We start from the raw sequence: 21,756 nt of genomic DNA, 5'->3' as shown, positions 1-21,756 counted from the left end.
GCTCCTGATGGCTGTACATGTGTCCTTGCACTGAACAAGCCATCGCCACGTGTGAGTGACTACAGGGTCACCGGGCCACCAAACAGTCCCCTTCCAGGCACCGGCGCCAGCCCGACGCTTGATAAAACTCCTGGTCCCGCAGCTTCTTGAAAGTCATCGCAAGTGCTCAGGATAAAACCCATTTCTCATCCCAGATATTCTGTGCTTGACCATGAACAAGCCCTAAGACCTCAGTCTTCCACCCACCCGGCCCCAGCCCTGGTCCTAGAACTGGAGCACAAGCCCTGCTCCCCTCCTCTCCAGAGCCCCCTCGCTCCCCAGGCCAGTCCTATTTCCGTCCCAGCCACACGGCCTTCTTCCCACTCCCCAATCAGTGCCCCAGGGCCTTTGCACTGCACTGCCCACCCCCCACTGGACTGTCCTCTCCAGATCCGCTCAGCAGGATCTGCTCAAACATCACCAGCTCACAGGCGTTGCCCCCACCCCCCCTCGGCCCCACCTCCACTTTACTGAACCAAAGTGAAGGGGTGGGGGAGGGGAGAGCGCCACAGACCCCCTGGGGGCTGAGGGATGGGCCTTACCCTGGGCCCCCAGCAGGCAGGGCTGCCTCATCCCTGTTGCTTGGAGATGGAAGCTGAGTCGGCATGGAGGTTAGGGTCAGGCCTCGGCTGAACCCAGGGGCTCTGGCCAGGCCCGTGGGTGCTCCCTCACCCAGGTGAGGCAGTTTGCTGGAACAGGCCAGAGAACGGCCTCCCGCAGTTCAAAGAGCAGCGTGGAGGGCAGGTGGGGCAGTGTGCGACACGGCGGCCAGCAGCCTCCCACAGTCCTGTCCTGTCCGGGGCTGGAGGCCCAGTGCCTGGCACAGTGCCTGCTACGCAGAGAAACCAAGATTTCCTCCCTTCCTTTCCCTTCCCTCTGAAGGGCTGACCCCAGAGCCCAGGGTCTCACCCAGCGTTCCAGACCCCACACTCAGCCTTCCAGCCTTCCCCGCACACCTACCTCTCACAGGGTGGGGGGAGGGCCTGCTCGGACCCCAGCCCCAGCCCCAGCAGAAGCAGCAGGTGCAGCTCCCAGGTGCTCCCGGGCATGGCGGCGACGGCTGTGACTCCACGAGCATCCGCTTGCTGGGCACAGTTCGGCTGGCCGGCCTCTCCGAGTCAGCCAAAGTCCAGGATTTGAGGCGTGGCCGCCTGCGGGTCGCGTGCCTGGTCTACACGTGCCCAACTGCCCCTCCTGGGCTCGGGTGAAACCCGCATACGGGTTTTTAAGATCACTTAGGAGTTCGCCAAAGGACCAGCCAAAGAAGACCATTGCGGTGTGCACAGAGCGGACTTTGAAGGGAACAGAGAGCCGCTCAGCCTGGCTGGGAGACTGCGGTGTTGGGGGGCGGGGGGCAGTTGTGAGACAAGGCGGGAGCGGTGCGTGGCGCAGCCCTTGCCAAACCAAGCAGGCAGCTGCTTCCCTAGGACGACCGTGAGCTGCAGGAGCAGGATGGGGCCTGCTTCTAAGAGCTCACCCCCAGGCATGATGACGAGGAGCGGAGGGGGGCGGAGGGTGGAGCAGGTGAACGAGCCCATCATGGGTCATGGGTCAGGGAGGAGCCACGGGGAGCGGCTCCCCACATCTGTGGCCACTGAGTCTGCAGGGCTCAGCCTGCTGTTGAGGACGGCAGCTGTGGCGCCTGCGCAGTGTTTGCCGCTGTCAGAGAAAAACTTTTTGCAAATTAAATTTAGCAGCAATGCTTGATAAATCAGGCAGCATCCTGAACTAGCAAAGGCTCAGAGAGCGCCACTCAGAAACCCAGCCCTAGCGTTTACAGACGGAAAAAGGAAGTGATGGACAGAGCTGATTGGTTTCAGCTTGGCATTTGCCTACTTGGGAATGTCTGAGCAGTTCGCTCAAAGTTTAGCTGCTCTGGCTGGCTGAGAGCTGCTTGCTACACAGTAGGCTGCCGTGTTTACGTATTAAGTTTGGTTTCAGTTTGCAACTATTCAGAGTCAGCTTAGGCTAAATTTAATTTAAAATTTTTGAGCACCAATACTTTTTTTTAAATACAAGTCTAGTTTCTTTTGAAAGTTGGGGTGCAGGAGAGAGAGAGAGATACCTATCCACTGGTTCACTCCCCAAATGCCTTAACAGCTAGGGTCAGGCCAGGTGAAACCCATGAGCTCCAAACTTAATCAGAGGCTCCCAGGTGGCCGCAGGACCCAGGTCCTGGAATCGGCACCTGTGGCCTCCCAGGGTGAGCATCAGCAGGACTCCGGCCGAAGCAGGTGTCCCAGGCCGGGGTTTTAGCTGCTCCGATACACGCCTCCATCATAGTAGACATGTTTGGTGTGGGAGTGAAATCCACAATTCACAGCACTGAGTTCGGTGGATGGCTCTTAGGCGTTCTTCCTGCCGTTGTTACGCTAACTGGAGAGAGAACTGATATACACAAGAAGCCCGAGTAGGAGCAGGTAGGTCTCCTGAGGAGGCAGCACAGGGGCACTATTAGCATGGCCCCGGGGAGGAGAGCACCAAGATCCCAAGGACTCCTTAACAGGAGTCTCTGCAGAACCGACAGGTGGAAACAAATCAGCGCATAGCTTAGGCAAAGAGGCTCACTCACTGGTACTGAGTCTAGGCGGTCAGTCTTGGTTTGGGGCATGATGACTTGGGATCATGATTCACTGTGAAGCAGCCTGGTTTAAAGAATTGTTTTACATTTCTTTCTTTCTTCAAAAGGCACAGCAATAGAGGGAGGTGTTGAGAAATAGGTACCTTCCTTCCATTCGTGGGTTCACTCCTCAAACGACCACAACAGCCAGGTCTGGGCCAGGCTGAAGCCAGGAGCCAGGGACTCCATGCAGGGGCCTAAGCACTTAGGCCATCTTCTGCTGCCTTCCCAGGTGCATTAGCAGGGAGCTGGATCAGAAGTGGAGTAGGGGTTGGTATTGTAGTATAGTGGATAAAGCTGCCACCTATGACACTGGCATCTCTATGGGCACTGGTTCGAGTCCTGGCTACTCCACTTCCAATCCAGTTCCCTGCTAATGTGCCTAGAAAAGCAGTGGAGGATGGCCCAAGTCCTTGGGGCCCTGCTCATTTATTTCAAATAAATAATTCATCTTTTTTTTAAGAAAAGTTTTGCTTGGATTGCTTATAAAGATAAGACATGGGGCCAGCACTATGGTGTAGTAGGTGAAGCTGCTGCCTGTGATGCCAGCATCCATGTGGACGCTGGTTCGGGTCCCAGCTGCTCCACTTCCCATCCGGTTCTCTGCTGTGGCCTGCGAGGGCAGTGGAAGATGGCTCCAGTTCTTGGACCCCTGTGCCCACTTCGGGAACCCAGGGCAGGCTCCTGGCTCCTGGTTTTGGATCAGCACAGCTCCGGCTATTGCAAGCCATCTGGGGAGTGAACCAGTGGATGGAGGACTTTCTCTCTCTCTCTCTTTCTCTCTCTCTCTGCTTCTGCCTCTCTGTAACTCCTACTTTCAAGTAAATAAATAAAACCTTAAAAAAAAAAAAGTGAACACCACCACCTCAAACCTACTGTAAAGAAAAAAAACACACAAAATAGCTAGCTGTCATCTTAGCTATTTTGTTGTTGACAAATTTTGTAATATAGACACTTATGCTTATGTTACCAGAAAGCCCAGGTCTCCTACATGGTTGGAAAGGCTCAGGTACTTGGGCCATCCTCTGCTGCTTTCCCAGGTGCATTAGCAGGGAGCTGGATTGGAAGTGGAGCAGCTGAGTAGGATGCCAGTGTCACCAGTGGCAGTTTAACCCTCTATGCCACAATGCTGGCCCTGACATGCGTGTTTTAATTAAACCAGCAATATTCTGACTTACCAAGATTACCTAATCCAAATGAACTTGAAAATAACTTAGGTTACATCTTAATTTTGAGAGAGAATACCTCATTTATATAAGCACTTCTTTTTCTTTCTTTTTTAAAAAAGATTTATTTATTTACTTGAAAGTCAGAGTTACACAGAGAGAGGAGAGGCAGAGAAAAAGAGAGAGAGAGAAAGGTCTTCCATCTGCTGATTCATTGCCCAGTTGGCTACAATGGCTGGATCTATGCTGATCTGAAGCCAGGAGCCAGGAACTTCTTCCGGGTCTCCCACATGCGTGCAGGGGCCCAAGGACTTGGGCCATCTTCTGCTGCTTTCCCAGACCATAGCAGAGAGCTGGATCAGAAGAGGAGCAGCCGGGACTAGAACCGGTGCCCATATGGGATGCCGGCACTTCAGGCCAGGGCTTTAACCCACTGCGCCACAGTGCTGGCCCCATCTTTTTCAATTTATTTTTAAATTTATTTGTTTATGCCAGCACCGCGGCTCAATAGGCTAATCCTCCGCCTTGCGGCACCGGCACACCGGGTTCTAGTTCTAGTCGGGGCGCCAGATTCTGTTCCGGTTGCCCCTCTTCCAGGCCAGCTCTCTGCTGTGGCCAGGGAGTACAATGGAGGATGGCCCAAGTGCTTGGGCCCTGCACCCCATGGGAGACCAGGAGAAGCACCTGGCTCCTGCTTTCGGATCAGCGTGGTGCGCCGGCTACAGCGCGCCAGCCGCGGCGGCCACTGGAGGGTGAACCAACAGCAAAAGGAAGACCTTTCTCTCTGTCTCTCTCTCTCACTGTCCACTTTGCCTGTAAAAAAAAATAAAATAAAAAATAAAAATTTATTTGTTTATTTGAAGCCACAGTTATGGAGAAAGAGAGAAAGAGTGTGCTTCCATCTACTGGTTCACTCCCCAAATGGCCACAATAGCTGGGGCTGGGCCAGGCTGAAGCCAGGAGCCAGGAGCTTCTTCTGGGTCTCCCACATGGGTGCAGGGGCTGAAGCGGTTGGACCATCTTCTGCTGCTTCCCCAGGTCTTTAGCAGGGAGCTGGAGCAGCCAGGAAATGAACTTGCACCTATATGGGATGCCAGCGCTGCAGGCAGCAACTTAGCCCAATATACCACAGTGCCAGCCCCACATTTATTTTTCTTTTTAAAGATTTATTTATTTATTTGAAAGTCAGAGTTACACAAGAGGCATAGAGAGAGGTCTTTCATCCACTGGTTCACTCCCCAGTTGGCCATAATGGCCGGAGCTCAGCCAATCTGAAGCCAGGAGCTTCCTCTGGGTCTCCCACACAAGTGTAGAGGCCCATGGACTTGGGTCATCTTCTACTGCTTTCCCAGGCCATAGCAGAGAGCTGGATCGGAAGTGGAGCAGCCAGACTCGAACTGGTGCCATAGGCGGCGGCTTTACCTGCTACACCACAGCGCCGGCCCCATCCCACATTTCTTTTTCTTAAACTCAATTACTAGGGGCTGGCACTGTGGCACAGCAGGTGAAAACCCCAGCCTGTGGTTCCAGCATCCCATATGGACACTGGTTTGAGTCCTGGCTGCTCCACTTCCAATCCAGCTCTCTGCTAATGGGCTTGGAAGATGGTCCAAGTCCTTGGGCCCCTGCACCCATGTGGAAGACCCGGAAGAAGCTCCTGGCTCCAAGTTTCAGATCAGCCCAGCTCCGGCTATTATGGCCATTTGGGTAGTGAACCAGCAGATGGAAGACCTCTCTCTGTCTCTGTTTCTACCTCTCTCTCTAACTCTATTTTTCAAATAAATAAAATAAATCTGTAAAAAAAAAATTAGGGGCTGGTGCTGCGGCATTGCGATGAAAACTGCCGCCTGAAGTGCCGATATCCCATATGGGCTCTGGTTAAATTCCGGCTGCTCCACTTCTGATCCAGCTCTCTCCTATGTCCTGGAAAAGCAGTGGAGGATGGCCCAGGTCCTTGGGTCTCTGTGCCCACATGGGAGACCCAGAGGAAGCGCCTGACCCAACTCTTGCCATTGTGGCCATTTGGGGATGAACCAGCAGATAGAAGACCTTTCTCTCTCTCTGCCTATGCCTCTCTGTAACTCTACCTTTAAAATAAAAATAAATTTAAAAATTTTTAAATAAAATCAATTACTAGAGCTCTTTTACAATTTAACTTGGCAATATCATAGGATAAAAAAATCACATACAACTTACAGGCATAAACATGAACAGATCTTACTGCTTTCATTTAAAAATTTTAGCCATGTAGTAAGTACAGCATATTACAAAACTCACTAGGTTATAACGACTACCTACATCCACAGTTTTTCTGACCAACAAAGCAAAATCTCCTGCCTGGATAGCTAAAGCTTTTGAATAATATTTGTGAAAAAAAAAAAATGATCGTTTGTCTTCAGTGAGGAACCTTATAAAGAGGCCCCCCTGGTTCCTCCAATCTTCCAGATTTCTTTGCATACCAGTTGCAGAACAAGTGCCTCGGCCGCTGTGATGTTTTGGACCCTTTGTTTTCTCGTGCACTTCACCATTGCACCATTTTATCTGGATTCAAGCTTCCCCTGTGGGCCACTGTGATTTTAAGTGGGCTTCATAAAGTTAATCCATTTTTCCAAAGCTACTTAGGTTTTGGGCCCCATACTTTTTGTACGTAAAGTTAGCCAGTGTCTCAGCCTCCTGTTTGGAAAAAAACTCATTTTCAAGAGGTACCTATGCAAGGTCTCTAACGGGAGCCAAACCCAGACCCAGTCCAAAACCAGAATTTGCGAGCTCAAACCCAGGAGAGCTCATCCGAGACCCTGGCCGCGGGGGCCATCGGTGGGCACGACGGCCCTGGCAGGACCTTCGCTCCCTCACCTGGTGCCGCTGGGGTCCCTCGCGGTGGACTCTGGATTCCACCTTCCACGCCAATCTGATTAAAGAAACATGTGAACGAATTAAGTCAGCGGCTGTATCCGAGCAGACGCCTTTCGTGAGCCAGGCAGCACCGGAACCCGGCAGGATTCAGAGCCCCACCCAGCAGCCAGCGAGGCAGTGGTCACAGACTGGCGGGCGGACGGCGGGACGCGCGGGGTCGGATTGGCCACAGCAGCGTCCGCCCTGCACGTGCCCGAGTGGTCCTCAGCCTGAAGCTGGCCCGCACCGGGGCTGAGGCTCAGCCGCCTGCTACAGGCTACCACTCCCCGCTCGGCTGCAGCGGGGTCACGGGTTAGTTAGGTTGCAGCCGGCTGTGGCCGAGGCAGCTCTGGCCTAACAGCACTGAACGCCGCAGACCAGCGGGGTCAGGCCCTGTGCTCTCCCACGGCAGAGCTCCGCCCTCTGCCCCAGAGGGTCACCTTCGCCCCAGCCTGCCACCCAGACCACAGCCACAGTGCCCTTCCTTTCTTCTGGGGGGTGGTTCTTGCTTTGTTTGACATTTTTATGGTGGGTAAATATATCAAATTGGGTATTTTAGCCATATTGAAGTGTGCAACTACTTGAACATACATTGCATGCACAGTGTCGTGCACCCACGCTTGCATTCCTGCGATGGTTCTCACTTGGTCATTGTATTACTCAGGCCTTCATGGCCATGCAGGCCAAACGCCATTCTCGAACGTTCTTTGAATGCTCCTAGCGAGGCAAGTCTTCTGAAAATTCCTTCAATTTTTGTTTGTGAAAGTCTCATTTCTCTTTCACTTTTGAAGGATAATTTTTTTAAAAAAATTTATTTATGTATTTGAAAGGCAGAGAGAGAGAGAGAGAGAGGGAGAGAGAGAGAGAGAGGTCTTCCATCCTCTGGCTCACTCCCCAAATGACCACAATGGCCTGAGTTGGGCTGATCTGAAGCCAGGAGCCAGGGGCTTCTTCCGGGTCTCCCACTCTGGTGCAGGAGCCCAAAGTCATAGGCCATCCTCCACTGCTTTCCCAGGCACAGCAGAGAGCTGGATCAGAAGTGGAGCAGCCAGGACATGAACCAGCGTCCATATGGGATGCCGGCACTGCAGGCGCTGGCCCCCTCGAAGGATAAATTTTTAGGGCACAGAATGCTAAATTGATGTTTCTCTCTCAACAACTTTAATATTTTATTCTGCTCTTGAGTTTAGATAGAAAAACCACTTCTGATTCAAACTCCTTTTCTCTTACCATTCCCAACACAGATCACGTGTGAATCCAGACAGGTAGGGGCCGGTGCTATGGCGCAGTGGGTAAAGCCGCTGCCTGCAGTGCCGGCATCCTCTATGGGCACCAGTTCAAGTCCCGGCTGCTCCACTTCTGATCCAGCTCTCTGCTATGGCCTGGGAAAGCAGTAGAAGATGGCCCAAGTCCTTGGGCCCCTGCACCCACATGGGAGACCTGGAAGAAAACTCCTGGCTCCTGGCTTCGGATCGGTGCAGCTCTGGCTGTTGTGGCCAATTGAGGAGTGAATCAGCAGATGGAAGCTTTCTCTCTCTCTCTCTCTCTCTCTCTCTCTCTGCCTCTCCTTCTCTCTCTGTAACTCTTTCAAATAAATCTTTAAAAAGCAAGCAAGCAAACAGGTAGAAGGTTCTACTCCACACACTGAGAAGCCCTCTGCAGTAACAGGCACCAGCTGCTGGCCTCTGATCAAATTTGATTCACTTTTTATAAAAGATTATTTACTTACTTAAAAAGAGTTAGAGAGGGAGAGACAGAGAGAGAATCCTCCAATCACTGGTTCACTTCCCCAGATGGCCGCAATCACTGGTGCTGGGCCGGGCCAAAGCCAGGAGTTTCATCTGGATCTCCCCGCCAGAGGCAGGGGCCTAAACCCTTGGGCCATCTTCCAGTGCTTTCCCAGGTGCACTAGCAGGGAGCTGGATCAGAAGTGGAGAAGGCACTGGGGCTGGCGCTATGGCACAGCAGGTCAAGTCGTCGCCTGCAATGCCAGCATCCCATATGGGCCCCATATAGGTGCCAGTTTGTCTGGCTGTTCCACTTCCATTCCAGCTCTCTGCTGTGGCCTGAGAAAGCAGTGGAAGTTGGCCTAAGTCCTTGGGCCCCTGCACCCACATGGGAGACCTGGAAGAAGCTCCTGGTTCCTGGCTTTGGATCAGCACAGTTCCAGCCATTGTGGCCAATTGGGGAGTGAACCTCTCTCTCTTTCTCTGTGTGTGTAACTCTTTCAAATAAATAAATAAATCTTTAAAAAAAATAAAGAAGAAGAAGAACTGGAGAAGGCGGAACTTGTCTGGCGCTCCTATAGGATGCCGGTGCTGCAAGCAGCGGCTTGACCTGCTGTGCCACAGCGCCCGCACTGAGGTCTGCAAGGTGCCTCGATGCGTGGCTGCATGGCGTTACTGCTAACACAGCGGGTCTACTCAGACCCTCAGCACCCCTTCCTGCCCTCTGAGGAGCCACACCTCACCATCTGCTGTCAGAGAGAAGCGTCAGGGCAAGACAGGGAAGGCTGACGTTTCTACAGTCTACACTGAGAGGGAAGTGTGGACAAAACCCACATGCACGTGTCATCATGTCACAGCTCTCTCTGTGCCTGGATGATTTCCGAGGACTCCAATGTGTTTCTTCCCCTTTCTTTTTTTTATGGGTAAGCTGGTTTTTTCCTCTAGCTTCTTTCAAGATTTTTCTGTTTATCACTGCACTTCTTTGGCTTGCCTATGATACACATGTGTGTGTGTGTGGATTATCTCGCGTGGTGGTCTCAGAGCTTCCTGGACCTGTAGGTTGGTGTCTGACATTGATTCTGGGAACTTCTCACCCACGGTCAATCCTACGTTCTCTTCTTTCTTCTGTATTCCTGCTAACACATATGTTGCCCCGTCCTGGTCACCCACACGTTTTCAGATATTCTATTCTGCTATTTGTCTTTGTTCTCTTAGCTTTTGAGTCTTGGAAGTTTCTGTAGATGCATCCTCAAGTCTGCTAATTCTGTAGCAGGTGCACTACAGAGCCCAGGGAGGGCATCGGCAGGTTTCTCTTGGTATCTGTGAATTGTCTCTTCCCTGGCACTCTCATCTCTGTGCCTCAATACCACCCGTGTTGTGTACTCTCTCATTAGAGCTTTGGCATGCCCATCCTAGCTGCTTCAAGTCCCTGGCTGAGAATCCAGCATCCCTGTTAGGTTTGAGTTGGCTCTGGCGTTTCTCTGTGCCCTCACCCTGTTTTGTCTTGTCTTGCCTTTTGGTATGCCTTGTAATTTCTGACTGAAAGCCAGACGTGATGTGCTGCACACTAGAACACAGCACTGGTTCCCGCCGAGGTTTCTGCTCTGGAAAGTTGTGATTCTCTGCGTCTGTCTGTCTCTCCGTCTCTGGAGGCACTGGTTGTCGGTGCCCTCATTCTCTGACAGGCCTGCGAAGAGCTGGTGGCTTGCTAGGCTGGAGTGATGCCATCCACCGCCCTCATCAGAAACAAGAACCCTCATCTGGTTCTTTTTGGCATTTTCTCTCTCTCCATTGATCGTCTTTACTTGAAATAATATGGTCATCATACTTTACTTCTTTAGCACAGTTCCTCTGGTTAGAATACCTTCATAGAGGTCACTCTGAAGTTCTTTCCTGTAAGTCCAACGTTCGGTCACTCTCCTGGGCAGTTCCCCTGCTTCCTCTGCGTGTGGACGTCTGTGTGTACACACAGGGCTCATACTTGCCTGTTTCTTTGAGTGAGCCATAGTATTTTTGTTGGAAAGAGCACACTTTAGGCAACACAGTGATTCTGGGTACCAGCTCCTCATTCTGCAAGCTCATCACTATTTGCTTCTTTACTGGGGAAGTGACCGGCTGGGTCACATTGGGATTAGTTGGCTTTTCACCTGAGGCAGGCCACTTGGGGTCAGGCTTCTGGAGGTGCAAGATCAAGGGCACCCCCTGGACGTGGCCTGCTGCTCATACCACACAGCAAGAGGAGGGGGCGCGCGTGCGCGTGCGCCATGTCTGGACTGAGAGCTGGGACCACGGGGCTCCACCTTCGCGACCTTATCCAACCCTAACCACTTCCCACAGGCCCAGCACTAAACCCCACAGCCAGATGGCTCACGCCTCTTGCTACCATCCGCAGGAGACTGTGCAACTCCTCCACGAGCCAGAGCTGGGAGATGAACCGTATTCAGCCCCAGCGTGTCAGAGGCCTCCCGGGGGGCACGGCTCTGGGTGACAGTGACCTTGGCTGGGGACTCTGCCCCCTGGCCCAGCAGCACGCTCAGCTGTTATCCGCTGCTAATGGCCAGCTGACTGTGCAATTGCTGGAAGCACTGTTCTGGGACATGGCTGATCAGGGAGGGATCCACTCCAATCCAGACTCTTCTGAGGAAAGTTCACGAGGGCGGCCCTCCTCCCCAGCCCCGGGCCCTCGGCAGCCAGGCCGGGCTGCAGGTTCTCAGTATTTGTGTTTCTGCGGAACAATAAAGCATTTGAGCTAGGTGTGTGTGTGAAGCCGGGTGGGTGGGGGCCCGGACCCCTCCCCAGTGGGAGGTCCAAACAGGGACCCTGGCTCACCGTGACCTCCAGGTCCCTGCTCTGTCAGACAGGCTGGGAGGCGGCAGGGCAGAAAGAGGCAGGAGAAGGCGGGGCCGGTGAGAGGTTTAATGAACAGAGGTGCAGGGAGGCCGCCCTGTGGTCACCGTGTTAGGAAGCTGAGCAGGAGGGCAGCGGCCAGGCAGTGGGGCTCCAGGAGCGCCAGCTGGGTCCCTGAGCTCAGCCGGTCACCATAGCGGTCCAGGAGCATCAGGGCCACTCCGTTGGTCCAGCCAAACCCCTCCTGGAGAGAGGGGAGGCTGGTGGAGCCACAGCTGTGAGGCACCCGCTGGGGGTGTGGGGGCTCCTCTACTCGGGGCCCCAGGGCCCTGGCCCCACCCACCCCAGGGAACCAAGGAGCACTCAGCTGCTCCCTGCGGCCTGGAGGGTCCCGTCAGTGGTGGGGACAGCACGGCCCACTCACCTGCACTTCATACTCCCCTCCGCCACCCGGCTGTGCATTGCTGATGTCATACTGGGGACAAGAGGTCGGGTGAAAGGTCAGGCACTGGTCCTACCCCACCAAGTCCGCCCTAGGGGAGAAGCGGTTCTGGACACAGCCCCGGCCCCTGCAGTGCCCAGATGTGGCCACTGGGTGCCGCCACTGTCCTGGCTGCGCTGACACTTCCCAGAGGGTTGAGACCATACTCCTGAGACACAGTCCCCATCGCCTGGATCCTGAATTCTAAAATCCCCCAAATTCAAAGTCTCCAACGTCTGAAATCGAATGTTGAAATCCTCAAAGCTGGAATCTCGTACACAAGAGAGTGAGACAGCTCAGTCTGGGAGAGGAACTGGCCGTGCACTGCGGCAGTGTTGAAAATTCAGCTTAAAATGCGTCACCTGGTGGCAGGCCTCTGGCTCCGCGGTTAGGCCCACCCTGTGGTGTCTGCACCCCACACTGGAGTGCCCGGGTTCAAGTCCCAGCTCTGCACATCATGGTTCAGGCACTTTCTCCATATGTCAAAAAAAAATTTTTTTTTTGGACAGGTAGAGTTAGACCATGAGAGACAGAGAGAGACAGAGAGAAAGGTCTTCCTTCCGTTGGTTCACCCCCCTAATGGCCGCCACGGCCGGTGTGCTGCACCGATCCAAAGCCAGGAGCCAGGTACTTCTCCTGGTCTCCCATGCAGGTGCAGGGCCCAAGCACTTGGGCCATCCTCCACTGCCTTCCCGGGCCACAACAGAGAGCTGGACTGGAAGAGGAGCAACCCAGACAGAATCCAGTGCCCCAACCGGGACTAGAACCCGGGGTGCCAGCGCCCCAGGCAGAGGATTAGCCAAGTGAGCCACGGTGCTGGCCCCCTTTTTTTTTAAATTAAGATTTATTTATTTATTTGAAAGTCAGAGTTACAGAGAAGAGAGGGAGGTACAGAGATCTTCCAACCCTGGTTTACTCTTCAAATGGCCTCAATGGCTGGCACTGGGCCAGGCTAAAGCCAAGAACCTGGAACTCCATCTGGGTCTCCCACGTTGGTGCAGGGGCCCAAGCACTTGAGTCATCTGCTACTTTCCCAGGTGCATTAGCAGGGAGCTGGATCGGAAGTAGAGCAGCCAGGACTCGAACCAGCACTCACATGGGATGCCAGTGTTGTAGGCAGCAACTTAACCCACTGCACCACAGCACCCGCCCCCAGATTTTTATTTTTTCCTTCTTTCTTCTTTAAGCTTTCCTCTATTTCAGCATTATTTTAACAACTCCTCATGCTACACATTTCAGTTTTTCATAATTTCTGTTTTAAGATTTATAATTAATTTTTTAACACAAAGAGATCTCCCATCTGCCTGTTCGTTGCCCAGGTGCGTGCAACAGCCAGACCTAAGCCAGGGATGAGGGACGCAATCGGGGTCTCCCGCATGGGTGGCAGGGACCCAAGCACTTGGGCCGTCTCTGCTGCTTCCCAGGGTGCGCATTAGCAGGAAGCCGGAGTCAGGAGCAGAGCTGGGAAGCAGATGTCCCAGTCACCATCCTAACCCGTGCACCAAAAGCCTGCGACTTCACATCATTTCAATACGAGAGGTATAAACTGGGCAAACTTTGAGAGAGCTGTCATTCACTTAATGCATCTTTAACAAATGTGGCTCCACGACAGCGTGTCGTCACAACGTTGACTTCCTGTGTGTGCAGAAAAACCTGGAAACTTCCTAATACCAAAGAGATGGCCTTTTCTGTACACCTGTATTTATGAAAGACAGAGTTCTCCAGATCCGAGCTCTCCTGAATCACTTATTTATTTGAAAGGCTGAGTGACAGAGAGAGAGAGAGAGAGAGAGAGAGAGAGAGAAATTGATTGTCTACATGCTGGTTCACCTTCCAGATGTGCATGACAGCCAGGGCTGGGCCGGGGGAAGCCGGGAACACCGTCCGGGTCTCCCACGTGGGTGGCAGGGACCCGAGCACTTGAGCCATCCCTGCTGCCTCCCAGCACGCACCTTAGCAGGAAGCTGGACAGGAAGCGGAGTAGCCAGGGCGGGGCCCGAGTGCTGTGCCCACCGCTCAGCCCTGCGACTCAGCGCTTCAGGTGACTCCAGTACAGTGGTAGCACCACCACCCTTTCTGGTCCACCTGTCCAAGGACCTGGGTTGTCCCTCACAGATCTCCCAGGACGGCAGTTACGAAGCGGAGGGCACAGTTACCAGCCACGGCGACATGTGTTGTGCAGTTTGCTTTCTGCCCTGTTCTGGACGCACACGGTCCACCTGCTGCTATCAGATCTGGAGCCGCCGCTGTTAGCGCACCTGAGGCACAGGTGTGTGTGCGAGTAGTGCCTATTTTATTATGTCAAGTGGTCTACAACATGTTCTAAGTTTCCCAGATAAATCCCCTTTTACAAATGTAAGCGAATGCCTTTTCAATAATTTTTATTTATTGTTTCCAGAGCTAACTTTTCAGGATTTTGATCTTTGGGCATTTCAGTGTTCAGGATGATGGCACAAACTCTTGCCTTCCTCATCCGAGGAGGGGGCCTGGTGGGACTTCCCCCGTCTTATACGAATGTTATTAAGAGGGTGGGGACTTAATCCTTCTGTGATAGTTAGGGTAGGGTCATTAGGGCAGAGCCCCCAAGGCTCAATCCTGGTAGCTTCATAAGGAGGGAGAGAGACCAGACACTTGCCCCCTGCCCATGTTGCTCTGAGGCTCGGCCAGCACTGTGGCGTGGTGGTTAAGCTGTCACTTGCCACGCCAGCATTCCACATCACAGCACTGGTTCCAGTCCCGGCTGCTCCACTTCTGATCCAGCTCCCTGCTAATGCGCTGGGAGGCAGTGGTCGATGGCTCAAGTCCTTGAGCCCCTGCACCCACGTGGGAGACCCAGATGGAGCTCCTGGCTCTTGGCTTAGCCTCAGCTGTTGCAGCCAGCTGGGAAATTAACCACCGAATGGAAGATCTCTCTGTCACTCTCACTCTGCCTTTCAAATAAAACCTAAAGAAAAAGGATGTCCTCACTGGGGGCTGAACAGGGGGCCCGTGAACCTCCACAAATGAGTCAAAATGAACCACTTTTGTTTAAATACTGCTAGCCTGCCTCGGGTGTTTCATTACAGCACTGATCGGTGACTAAGCTGCGGCCAGCTCACCTTCTCATACATGGCTGATCTTTGGGAGTAGACATCAAAGTTGGTCCAGATCCAGTTCTGAGCCAGCTGGAAAGCCACTTCCTGTGTCCGAGCTGAAGGCGACTTGGCCAGGCCTAGACCCCACCCCAGGCAGGACCCTGAATCTCCACAGCTCCAGGCCCCAGCAAGGGAGAGCCCTGGGCCCAGTGCAGGCTGTGGAGGCAGAGGAGGGCTGATCCCACAGGGCGGTGGGAGTGGGGCGTTTGCCAAGTGGGAGGCCAGAACAGACACAGGGGAAGGGGCCTGCTTCCACGGCCCACACCTCCCTAGCACCAGGACAGCCGACCCCCTGCAGCCTGAGGCCAGGCCTCCCTACCTCTGATGACCAGATCCTGAAGGGGGGCCCAGGCATTGGGAAAGTCCCACTGCTGGCCTGTGTTCTGGAGAGAGGTCGGGATTCCATGGCGGTGGTTCAGGATCTGGCTGTCCTAGAAGGTTCCAGGTGTTACTGAGGCTGTGGGTGGGGGCTGCAGGGGGAGCCAGGGTGCAGGTGCAGGACCCTCCTGGACCCCAGATGCACCTTCCCTAGCCACCTCTTCTCGGCTCGCTGCTGCCCCCTGGTGGGAGCCACAGGCTAAGGCCCAGGAGCAGACAGGAGGGAGTGGCTGCCACCTACCAGGTCCCTGCTCCCAAGAGCCAGGAGGGGACAGTGCTGCTCCCTGTGGGCCCGACCCGGCTGCTGTCCCCTCACCTGCAGGTACTGCAGAGCCTTGTCTGCGATGGCAGGGTCAGAGAAGCAGCCGGCCCAGAGTGGAGTGAGGTTGGACGGGTAAAACTCGTGGTTCTTCTTCTGGTTCTCAAGGTCGTAGTCGAACCAAGCGCCCTTGTCCTCATGCCACAGGAGGGCCGTCAGGGCCGCCATGCGCTGTGCCCGCGGATTTCTGTACTTCGTAGCCTGGGATTCATTCCCTGGGCGGCATTGCCTTCAGCTGGAGCTCACGGAGCCCTGCCCTGGGGCCCTACAGAAACTCCTGGAAAGAAGTCCTCCCCTCTGGCTCCTCCTGACCCAGGCTCTCGCCCCTGCTTGGCTCTCCCTTCCTGAGCCTGTGGGAATGGCAGCCGCTGAGACTGCTGTGGCCGTGCCCCGTGCCAGCGCCCACCGGAGGGGCTTCCCTCTGCTCGGAGGCTGAGAGAGAGCAGCGCTTTGCATGGCCACCCAGGCCCACCCAGCTGCTCCCCCTGCGTGGCCCCTCTGCCCGCACCACTGCCCAGCTCAGCAGGAACTAACAGGAGCCTGTTTCTGCTGCCCCCCAAAGGATGCCTAAGCTGGCCGGGAACCCCCCCCCACCTTGAAAGCCAGACCACGGAAACAGAGGGGGCACCAGACAGACCGGATGGCTCCCAGCAGCCTCTCTGGTCCCGCCCTCACCCTGCCCCGCCCCCTTCATCCACATCCGCCTCACCTGGGGAAGGGGTTTTAGCTTTTGGCCTGCCTGAGCCAGAGAGTGGGGTTGGTGGGCTGCTCCTTGGGCCTGGCTTGGTGGTGGCAGCAGGGGTGCAGGGTGGAGGGGGATGGGGCCTGGCACCCCCACACCCAGCCGCACGCAGGTCATCTCGTTGACTGATGCTCCATGGACACCTGGCAGGTGCCGGGCTGAGAGGTGAGACCCTGAGCCAGGCCCAGAGGCCCTGTGCCACAGTCTCAGACACCAGGGCTCCTAGCGGCCTGGCCTTGGCCACACAGAGGCTGCGCTGCAGGGTCCAGGAGTGTTGGGGAGCCCAGGGTGGGTGGGGTACCTTGAGCAGTGCAGGCCCCTGGGACTGGACAGGGCCTGGGGCTCGTGTGTGTTTCCCCTGGGGACTCAGGGGGAGTCTGTGATACACACACTGGGAGAAGGAACAGAGCCCCTTCCAGGCCCGGCACCGGCCCGACGCTGGACAAAACCCTTGGTCACGCAGCTTCTCCGAAGTTGTCACCGCAAGTGCTCGGGACTAAACCCATGACTACCCCAGGTGCATCCTTAACCCTCGCGTGCCGGTCAGTCACGGACAAGCCCTAACAGCTCAGTCTTCTGCCACCCACCTGGCACCTGTCCTGTTCCCCTCTGCCCGGGAGCCCCCTCTCCGAGGCCTGTCCCAGTCCCGCCCCAGCCACACGGGCCTTCTTCCTATCCTTTAGAAAAAGTATTGATTTATTTATTTGAAAGGTGGAGTTAGAATCTTCTATCCACTGGTTCGCTCCCCAAGTGACCATGATGCGCCAGACCAAAGCCAGGAGCCAGAAACACCATTCAGGACTCCTGCATGGGTTGCCGGGGCCCAAGGACTTGGACCACTTTCCACTGCTTTCCCAGGCATGTTAGCAGGGAGCCAAATTGGCAGTGGAGTAGCTGGGACTCAAACTGGCACCCATGTGGGATGCTGGCATCTTCATAGGCAGTGGCTTAACCTGCTTTGTCATAATGCTGGCCCCAGCCTTCCCACTCCCCAATCAGTGCCCCAGGGCCTTTGCACTGCACTGCCCACCCCCCACTGGACCGTCCTCTCCAGATCCGCTCAGCAGGATCTGCTCAAACATCACCAGCTCAGAGGCGTTGCCCCACCCCCTCTCGGCCCCACCTCCACTTTACTGAACCAAAGCGAAGGGGTGGGGGAGGGGAGAGTGCCACAGACCCCCTGGGGGCTGAGGGGTGGGCCTTACCCTGGGCCCCCAGGCAGGCAGGGCTGCCTCATCCCTGTTGCTTGGCGATAGAAGCTGAGTCGGCATGGAGGTTAGGGTCAGGCCTCGGCTGAACCCAGGGGCTCTGGCCAGGCTCGTGGGCGCTCCCTCACCCAGGTGAGGCAGTTTGCTGGAACAGGCCAGAGAACGGCCTCAAATAGTTCAAAGAGCAGCGTGGAGGGCAGGTGGGGCAGTGTGCGACATGGCAGCCAGCAGCCTCCTGGAGGGCAGGCCTGCCCCACAGCCCTGTCCTGTCCGGGGCTGGAGGTCCAGTGGGGCCCCCGGTTCACTCTGGCCAAGTCCTTCCTCGTCCAGGGAGCCGCACGAGGCTACAGGGGAGGCTTTGCCCAGGGTGGTTAACTCGGTGGGGGAGGCAGGCTCACCTGGGCAGCCTGGGGCAGGGGAGACCCCGCAGGCAGAGGGGGCCGCAGCAGAGCTCTCCAAGGACCAGAGGAGAGGAGGAGGCAGCTGAGCAGGGGTGAGCGCGGAGGGCAGGCACTGCAGCCCCCAGCCCGGGCCCTGCAGCCCTGCCCCCTCCTCCAGGGCTGGGCCTGAAGCCAGCTAAGGAAGACTCAGCTCCCCTCCCCCGCCCCTACCCAAACCACAGCCACCTGTGGATCAAAAACACCTCTTCACAAGTTTTTTATTTTTGTTTAACTCTCGGTTGTCTCAAAGCTGTGGGCGGGTGGGTGTGGGGCTGAGTCACCGGGGGCTGCGGAGCTGGGAGCCTCTGCACGTCTCCCGTTTCTGCACGTGGCAGCAGTTTTGCAGAAAGGGTGTGGCAGGTGCGTGCGGGCCAGGCGCCCGTGTGCTGCAGCTGCCTGTGGTCGCCTCTGCCCACCCAGGCTACCAGCCTCCTGTTCTCACCTCAACCGCTGCGGCTTCCTCTCCGCCCGTGGGAACAAGGCCTGGGGTCAAGGGCCCCCTCTGGGCCCCCGCACAAGTGGGCATCTCCCTGCTGGGCCACAGCTGTTCGCAGCAAAGCCAGGTGTGAGCAGGTGACCTGTGCGCGAGGCGCGGCCTCTGTCTCCCATGCAGTCCCTGCAGCCCGTGGGATTTCAACCGAGCGTTCGTGAATATCCCTGAGGGGCGGCTTACATCACAGCTGGGGCCCAGCAGCCCTGCACGGAGCACCTGGCTGCCCTGCGCCAGCTTTGGTGGTGGGTCCTTTCACGTGAACGGGAGGATTTGCTCTCCATTTTGGCAACCTCAGAAATTGGGGACTCGAGTGTGCAAGATAGACAGGTTGTGCGTAACAGAGCCAGCAGTGCAGCAAGGGACCCCGTCTGGGGGTGGCGGGGACCAGGGTGGCCGGGAAGCACACTCCTCCATGATGAGGCAGAGAAGGGAGCAGTGGGCCAGGTGGCTCCTTCCTTATCCGAGCCCCTGATTCGTCAGGGGAGGGTGGAAGTCCACCCGTGTTCGAGAAACCTCCAGTGTTTCCGTTTGTCTGTAATTCTGACAGCGATTCCTGTGTGTGTGTGTGTGTGTGTGCATAGGAGGGGGCCTAACGGCCTGCTGGGTCCCCGCCCCCCCAATGCCCACATGACCCCACCCTCGGCTGCCGCATCGGCCTGGACTGTGGACTCAATCATCGGTGCCCCTTCTAGGCTGCGTGGACGTGCCAGCCTCCATGTGTGGCGATCACTTACAAATCTGAAAGGAAAGCAAGGCCCAGACGCTTGGCCCAGTGGTGAAGGTGCCTGCATCCCTTAGGAGAGTGCCTGGGGTCAAGTCCCAGCTCCACTTCCCATCCCAGCTCCCTGCTGATGTGCACTCTGGGAGGCAGCCGGTGATGGCTCAAGTTCATGGGCCCCTGCCAGGCACGTGGGAGACCCAGATGGAGTTCCCATTCCTGCTTCCGTCTGGCCCAGCCCTTGCCACGGTGGACATTTGGGAAGTGAACCAGGGAACAGGAGCTCTCTTTGTCTATCTGTCTCTGCTTCTCAAATAACCTAAAAATAAAATAAAAGGAAAAGTAATACCCTCACACCTGGGGGAAGCCTACAGAATAAATACGATGGTTCTAGTTTAAGGTTCTTCGGATCTGGCCTGGGCCTCAGCCCACACGGACACAGCCCTGGGCCCCCCTCATTTCCTCTGTGCCCAGATGTTCCTGGCTGTCCTCACCCAACTCTCCCCACTTAGCTCACCTGATCATTCATTTATTATTTGAAAGGCAGAGCAACAGAGGGAGAGGCACAAAGAGAGGGAGAGACAGAAAGAGAGCTTCCACCCACTGGTTCACTCCCCAAATGGCCGCAATGGCCGGGGCTGGGCCAGACCGAGGCCAGGAGCCAGGAGCTTCTTCCACTGCCTCCCCAGGTCCCCAGGTGCGTTAGCAGGGAGCTGGGTGGGAAGCCGAGTAGCCAGGACTCGAACCGTTGCTTTGATGTAGGATGGCAGGGTTGCAGGCCGGGCCCATCCTGCTGCGTAGCGCTGATACTGCCCTGGCTGCCGCCTTTGCGAGCAGAGCCCCAGCAGTGGGGAGCTGGAGCGCGTTGAGAGCCTGCTCGGCTTTCACCTGGAGGTGGCGCTGCAGGCAGGGTGGACGGGCGGAGAAGGGGACCTTCGTTCTCAGCGCTCAGCTCCGACCCCAGGGAACAAAGATCTGGGCTGCTCCGGGCCCACCGTCCTTAGAAGACAACTCATTGCCCCCCCGAACTCCTAAGTATTGGCCACCGGCTTCCTTTCCACTGTCTGCTCCCAGAGTGCTGCTGTGCCCAGCTGTTGATTTTCCAGGTTCCTGGGTTTGGGGTGGCCAGGGACCCAGCTCTCACAGTGAGGTGAGAAAGTCGCTGGAAGATTGAATTCTGGTCTGATGGCTTCAGCTGGCCCAGCCCCAGGGGAAAGAACCAGGAGGAGGCAGATCTCTGCATGTCTGTCTCTTTCTCTGTGTCTGTTTCTTTGCCTCTCAAATAAATAAAACAAAAAATTATACGAGGAGGGACTCGATTGGCTTCTGTTTGACCCTTTGCCCTTCCCCTCTCCCTCCTTCGTGCTTGGAGTACAGATGAGGTGTGTGGAGCAGCAGAAGCCTCCTTGCAACCAGGAGGCATTGAAATGGTGCTCACAGCTGCCTGCTCCGGCTGGCAGAGCAGGAAGCTGGAGAGGGCCCGGCTTTCAACAGTACCTTTGAGTCACAAGAGCCCGCACTCCTGTAATACCAGGAAAACAAAGCCGTCCGTGGCTTAAGCCACTGGTGTCACTTACAAATGCCTAACGAATCCTAACAGACCCTTCTGAGTGTCCACTGCTCCCCTGCCCAGGGGCCTCTGGGGAGGGTGTCTCCTTGCTGGTGACCTGTCCAGCCAGGAGCAATGTCCCTGTGACCCTGTGGCACCTCCTGCTGCCTGACCAACCTCCAGCTAGCCGTGGGCCTGCAGGGTGGGGTGCAGCGAGGATGGGGATCCCTCTTAGCCTGTGACCACTGAACGGCTGACCCCCTGACCGAGCCTGCACGCACACATCCGGGTGTCTGTGACGGCTGGCTGCCTTCCTCACACCCCAACCCCAACCCACGTGCAAGCCACTTCTGGACGCCCAGAGTTCGCTCTCGTGCACACGGCCCCCAGGAGGTGACTGCATGGCTGGCATGGCAGGACACCACCGTGACACCGCACTCTCCCACATCTGGGTCCCTGGCCCCGTGACCAAGTTCTTGCTGCCACCTGCGTTTCCTGCGCCTTCCTGCTCGAGATGTCATAAAGCCGCTTGAAAACTTGCAAGTACAGTCATCCGCTTGCCACGGCCCTGTTTGCACGGGAGGAAGTGGGAGCCTGAGTGACCACAGGCTGCCTGGACAGTGGCCCCCAGGCATTTGGGGTGGGGGGAGATGGCAGCCTCGAGGGACAGGGAGCTAGGCTCTGATTGATCCCTGGAACCTCATTGTCTTAGAATAGCCGTGCACCTGCAGATACCCAGTTCCTGTTGTGGTGAGAAATAGTTACTATGATAAATAAAAAGGCAGGCAAGAAAGAAGCTCGTCTTTGCTGTGCCGGTCCTTTGCTGCCATGAAACTACCACGGTCTAACACCTCCCACTCACTTTCCTCCTGCAGCGCTGTCTGCCTGCATTGGCAGGAACTCGGGGCCGGAGGGGCACCTGCACCAAGCCGCAGAGACCACAGGCGCGGCCCCGTCCATGGGCCCCTGAGGCCAAAGCTGCCTCGCAGGGCAGAGCTGGAGA

General features: G+C 55.9%; 2 protein-coding genes across 6 annotated transcripts in view; both read right to left on the bottom strand.

Moving 5' to 3' along the window:
- Positions 1 to 17,693, bottom strand: part of TREH (trehalase) — a 31,289-nt gene extending 13,596 nt beyond the window's left edge. The window contains exon 1 of one of the 2 annotated variants that reach the window (XM_089327441.1): positions 17,551 to 17,693. In XM_089327441.1, the coding sequence (XP_089183567.1) occupies positions 17,551 to 17,582 (32 nt within the window). In that variant the 5' untranslated portion in view covers positions 17,583 to 17,693. 2 annotated transcript variants of the gene reach the window in all.
- Positions 12,645 to 16,916, bottom strand: LOC103345627 (trehalase). 4 transcript variants are annotated; one of them, XM_089313395.1, is made up of 5 exons: positions 16,313 to 16,916; positions 15,601 to 15,818; positions 15,226 to 15,337; positions 14,871 to 14,983; positions 12,645 to 12,825 (listed from the first exon to the last, which is right to left on the bottom strand). In XM_089313395.1, the coding sequence occupies exons 2-5, from the start codon at positions 15,769 to 15,771 to the stop codon at positions 12,685 to 12,687; spliced, it is 537 nt and encodes a 178-aa protein (XP_089169521.1). In that variant the 5' UTR covers positions 15,772 to 15,818; positions 16,313 to 16,916; the 3' UTR covers positions 12,645 to 12,684. The 4 variants fall into 4 exon arrangements, with proteins under 4 accessions (XP_089169521.1, XP_089169520.1, XP_089169517.1 ...); XM_089313394.1 differs by lacking the exon at positions 16,313 to 16,916 and adding an exon at positions 16,198 to 16,280; XM_089313391.1 differs by lacking the exon at positions 16,313 to 16,916 and adding an exon at positions 16,198 to 16,274 and having other exon boundaries at positions 15,601 to 15,953.
- Positions 17,694 to 21,756: the final 4,063 nt, after the last annotated feature.

This window comes from Oryctolagus cuniculus, chromosome 1 (assembly GCF_051225735.1).
Source record: "Oryctolagus cuniculus isolate XC-2025 breed Fujian yellow rabbit chromosome 1, ASM5122573v1, whole genome shotgun sequence".
NCBI classification, from domain to species: domain Eukaryota; kingdom Metazoa; phylum Chordata; class Mammalia; order Lagomorpha; family Leporidae; genus Oryctolagus; species Oryctolagus cuniculus.
The sequence above is the reverse complement of the archived record's forward strand: the minus strand, read 5'-3'. Positions and strand labels throughout refer to the sequence as shown.

Excerpts from the sequence above, each read along its gene's own strand:
- LOC103345627 (XM_089313395.1), bottom strand. The coding sequence starts at position 15,771 with ATGGCGGCCCTGACGGCCCTCCTGTGGCATGAGGACAAGGGCGCTTGG. Across the intron at positions 15,338-15,600 it reads AGGCTCTGCAGTACCTGCAG|GACAGCCAGATCCTGAACCA; the intron begins GTGAGGGGACAG and ends GGAACCTTCTAG. Across the intron at positions 12,826-14,870 it reads GATCAGCCATGTATGAGAAG|CTCCCTGCTAATGCACCTGG; the intron begins GTGAGCTGGCCG and ends CTTCCGATCCAG.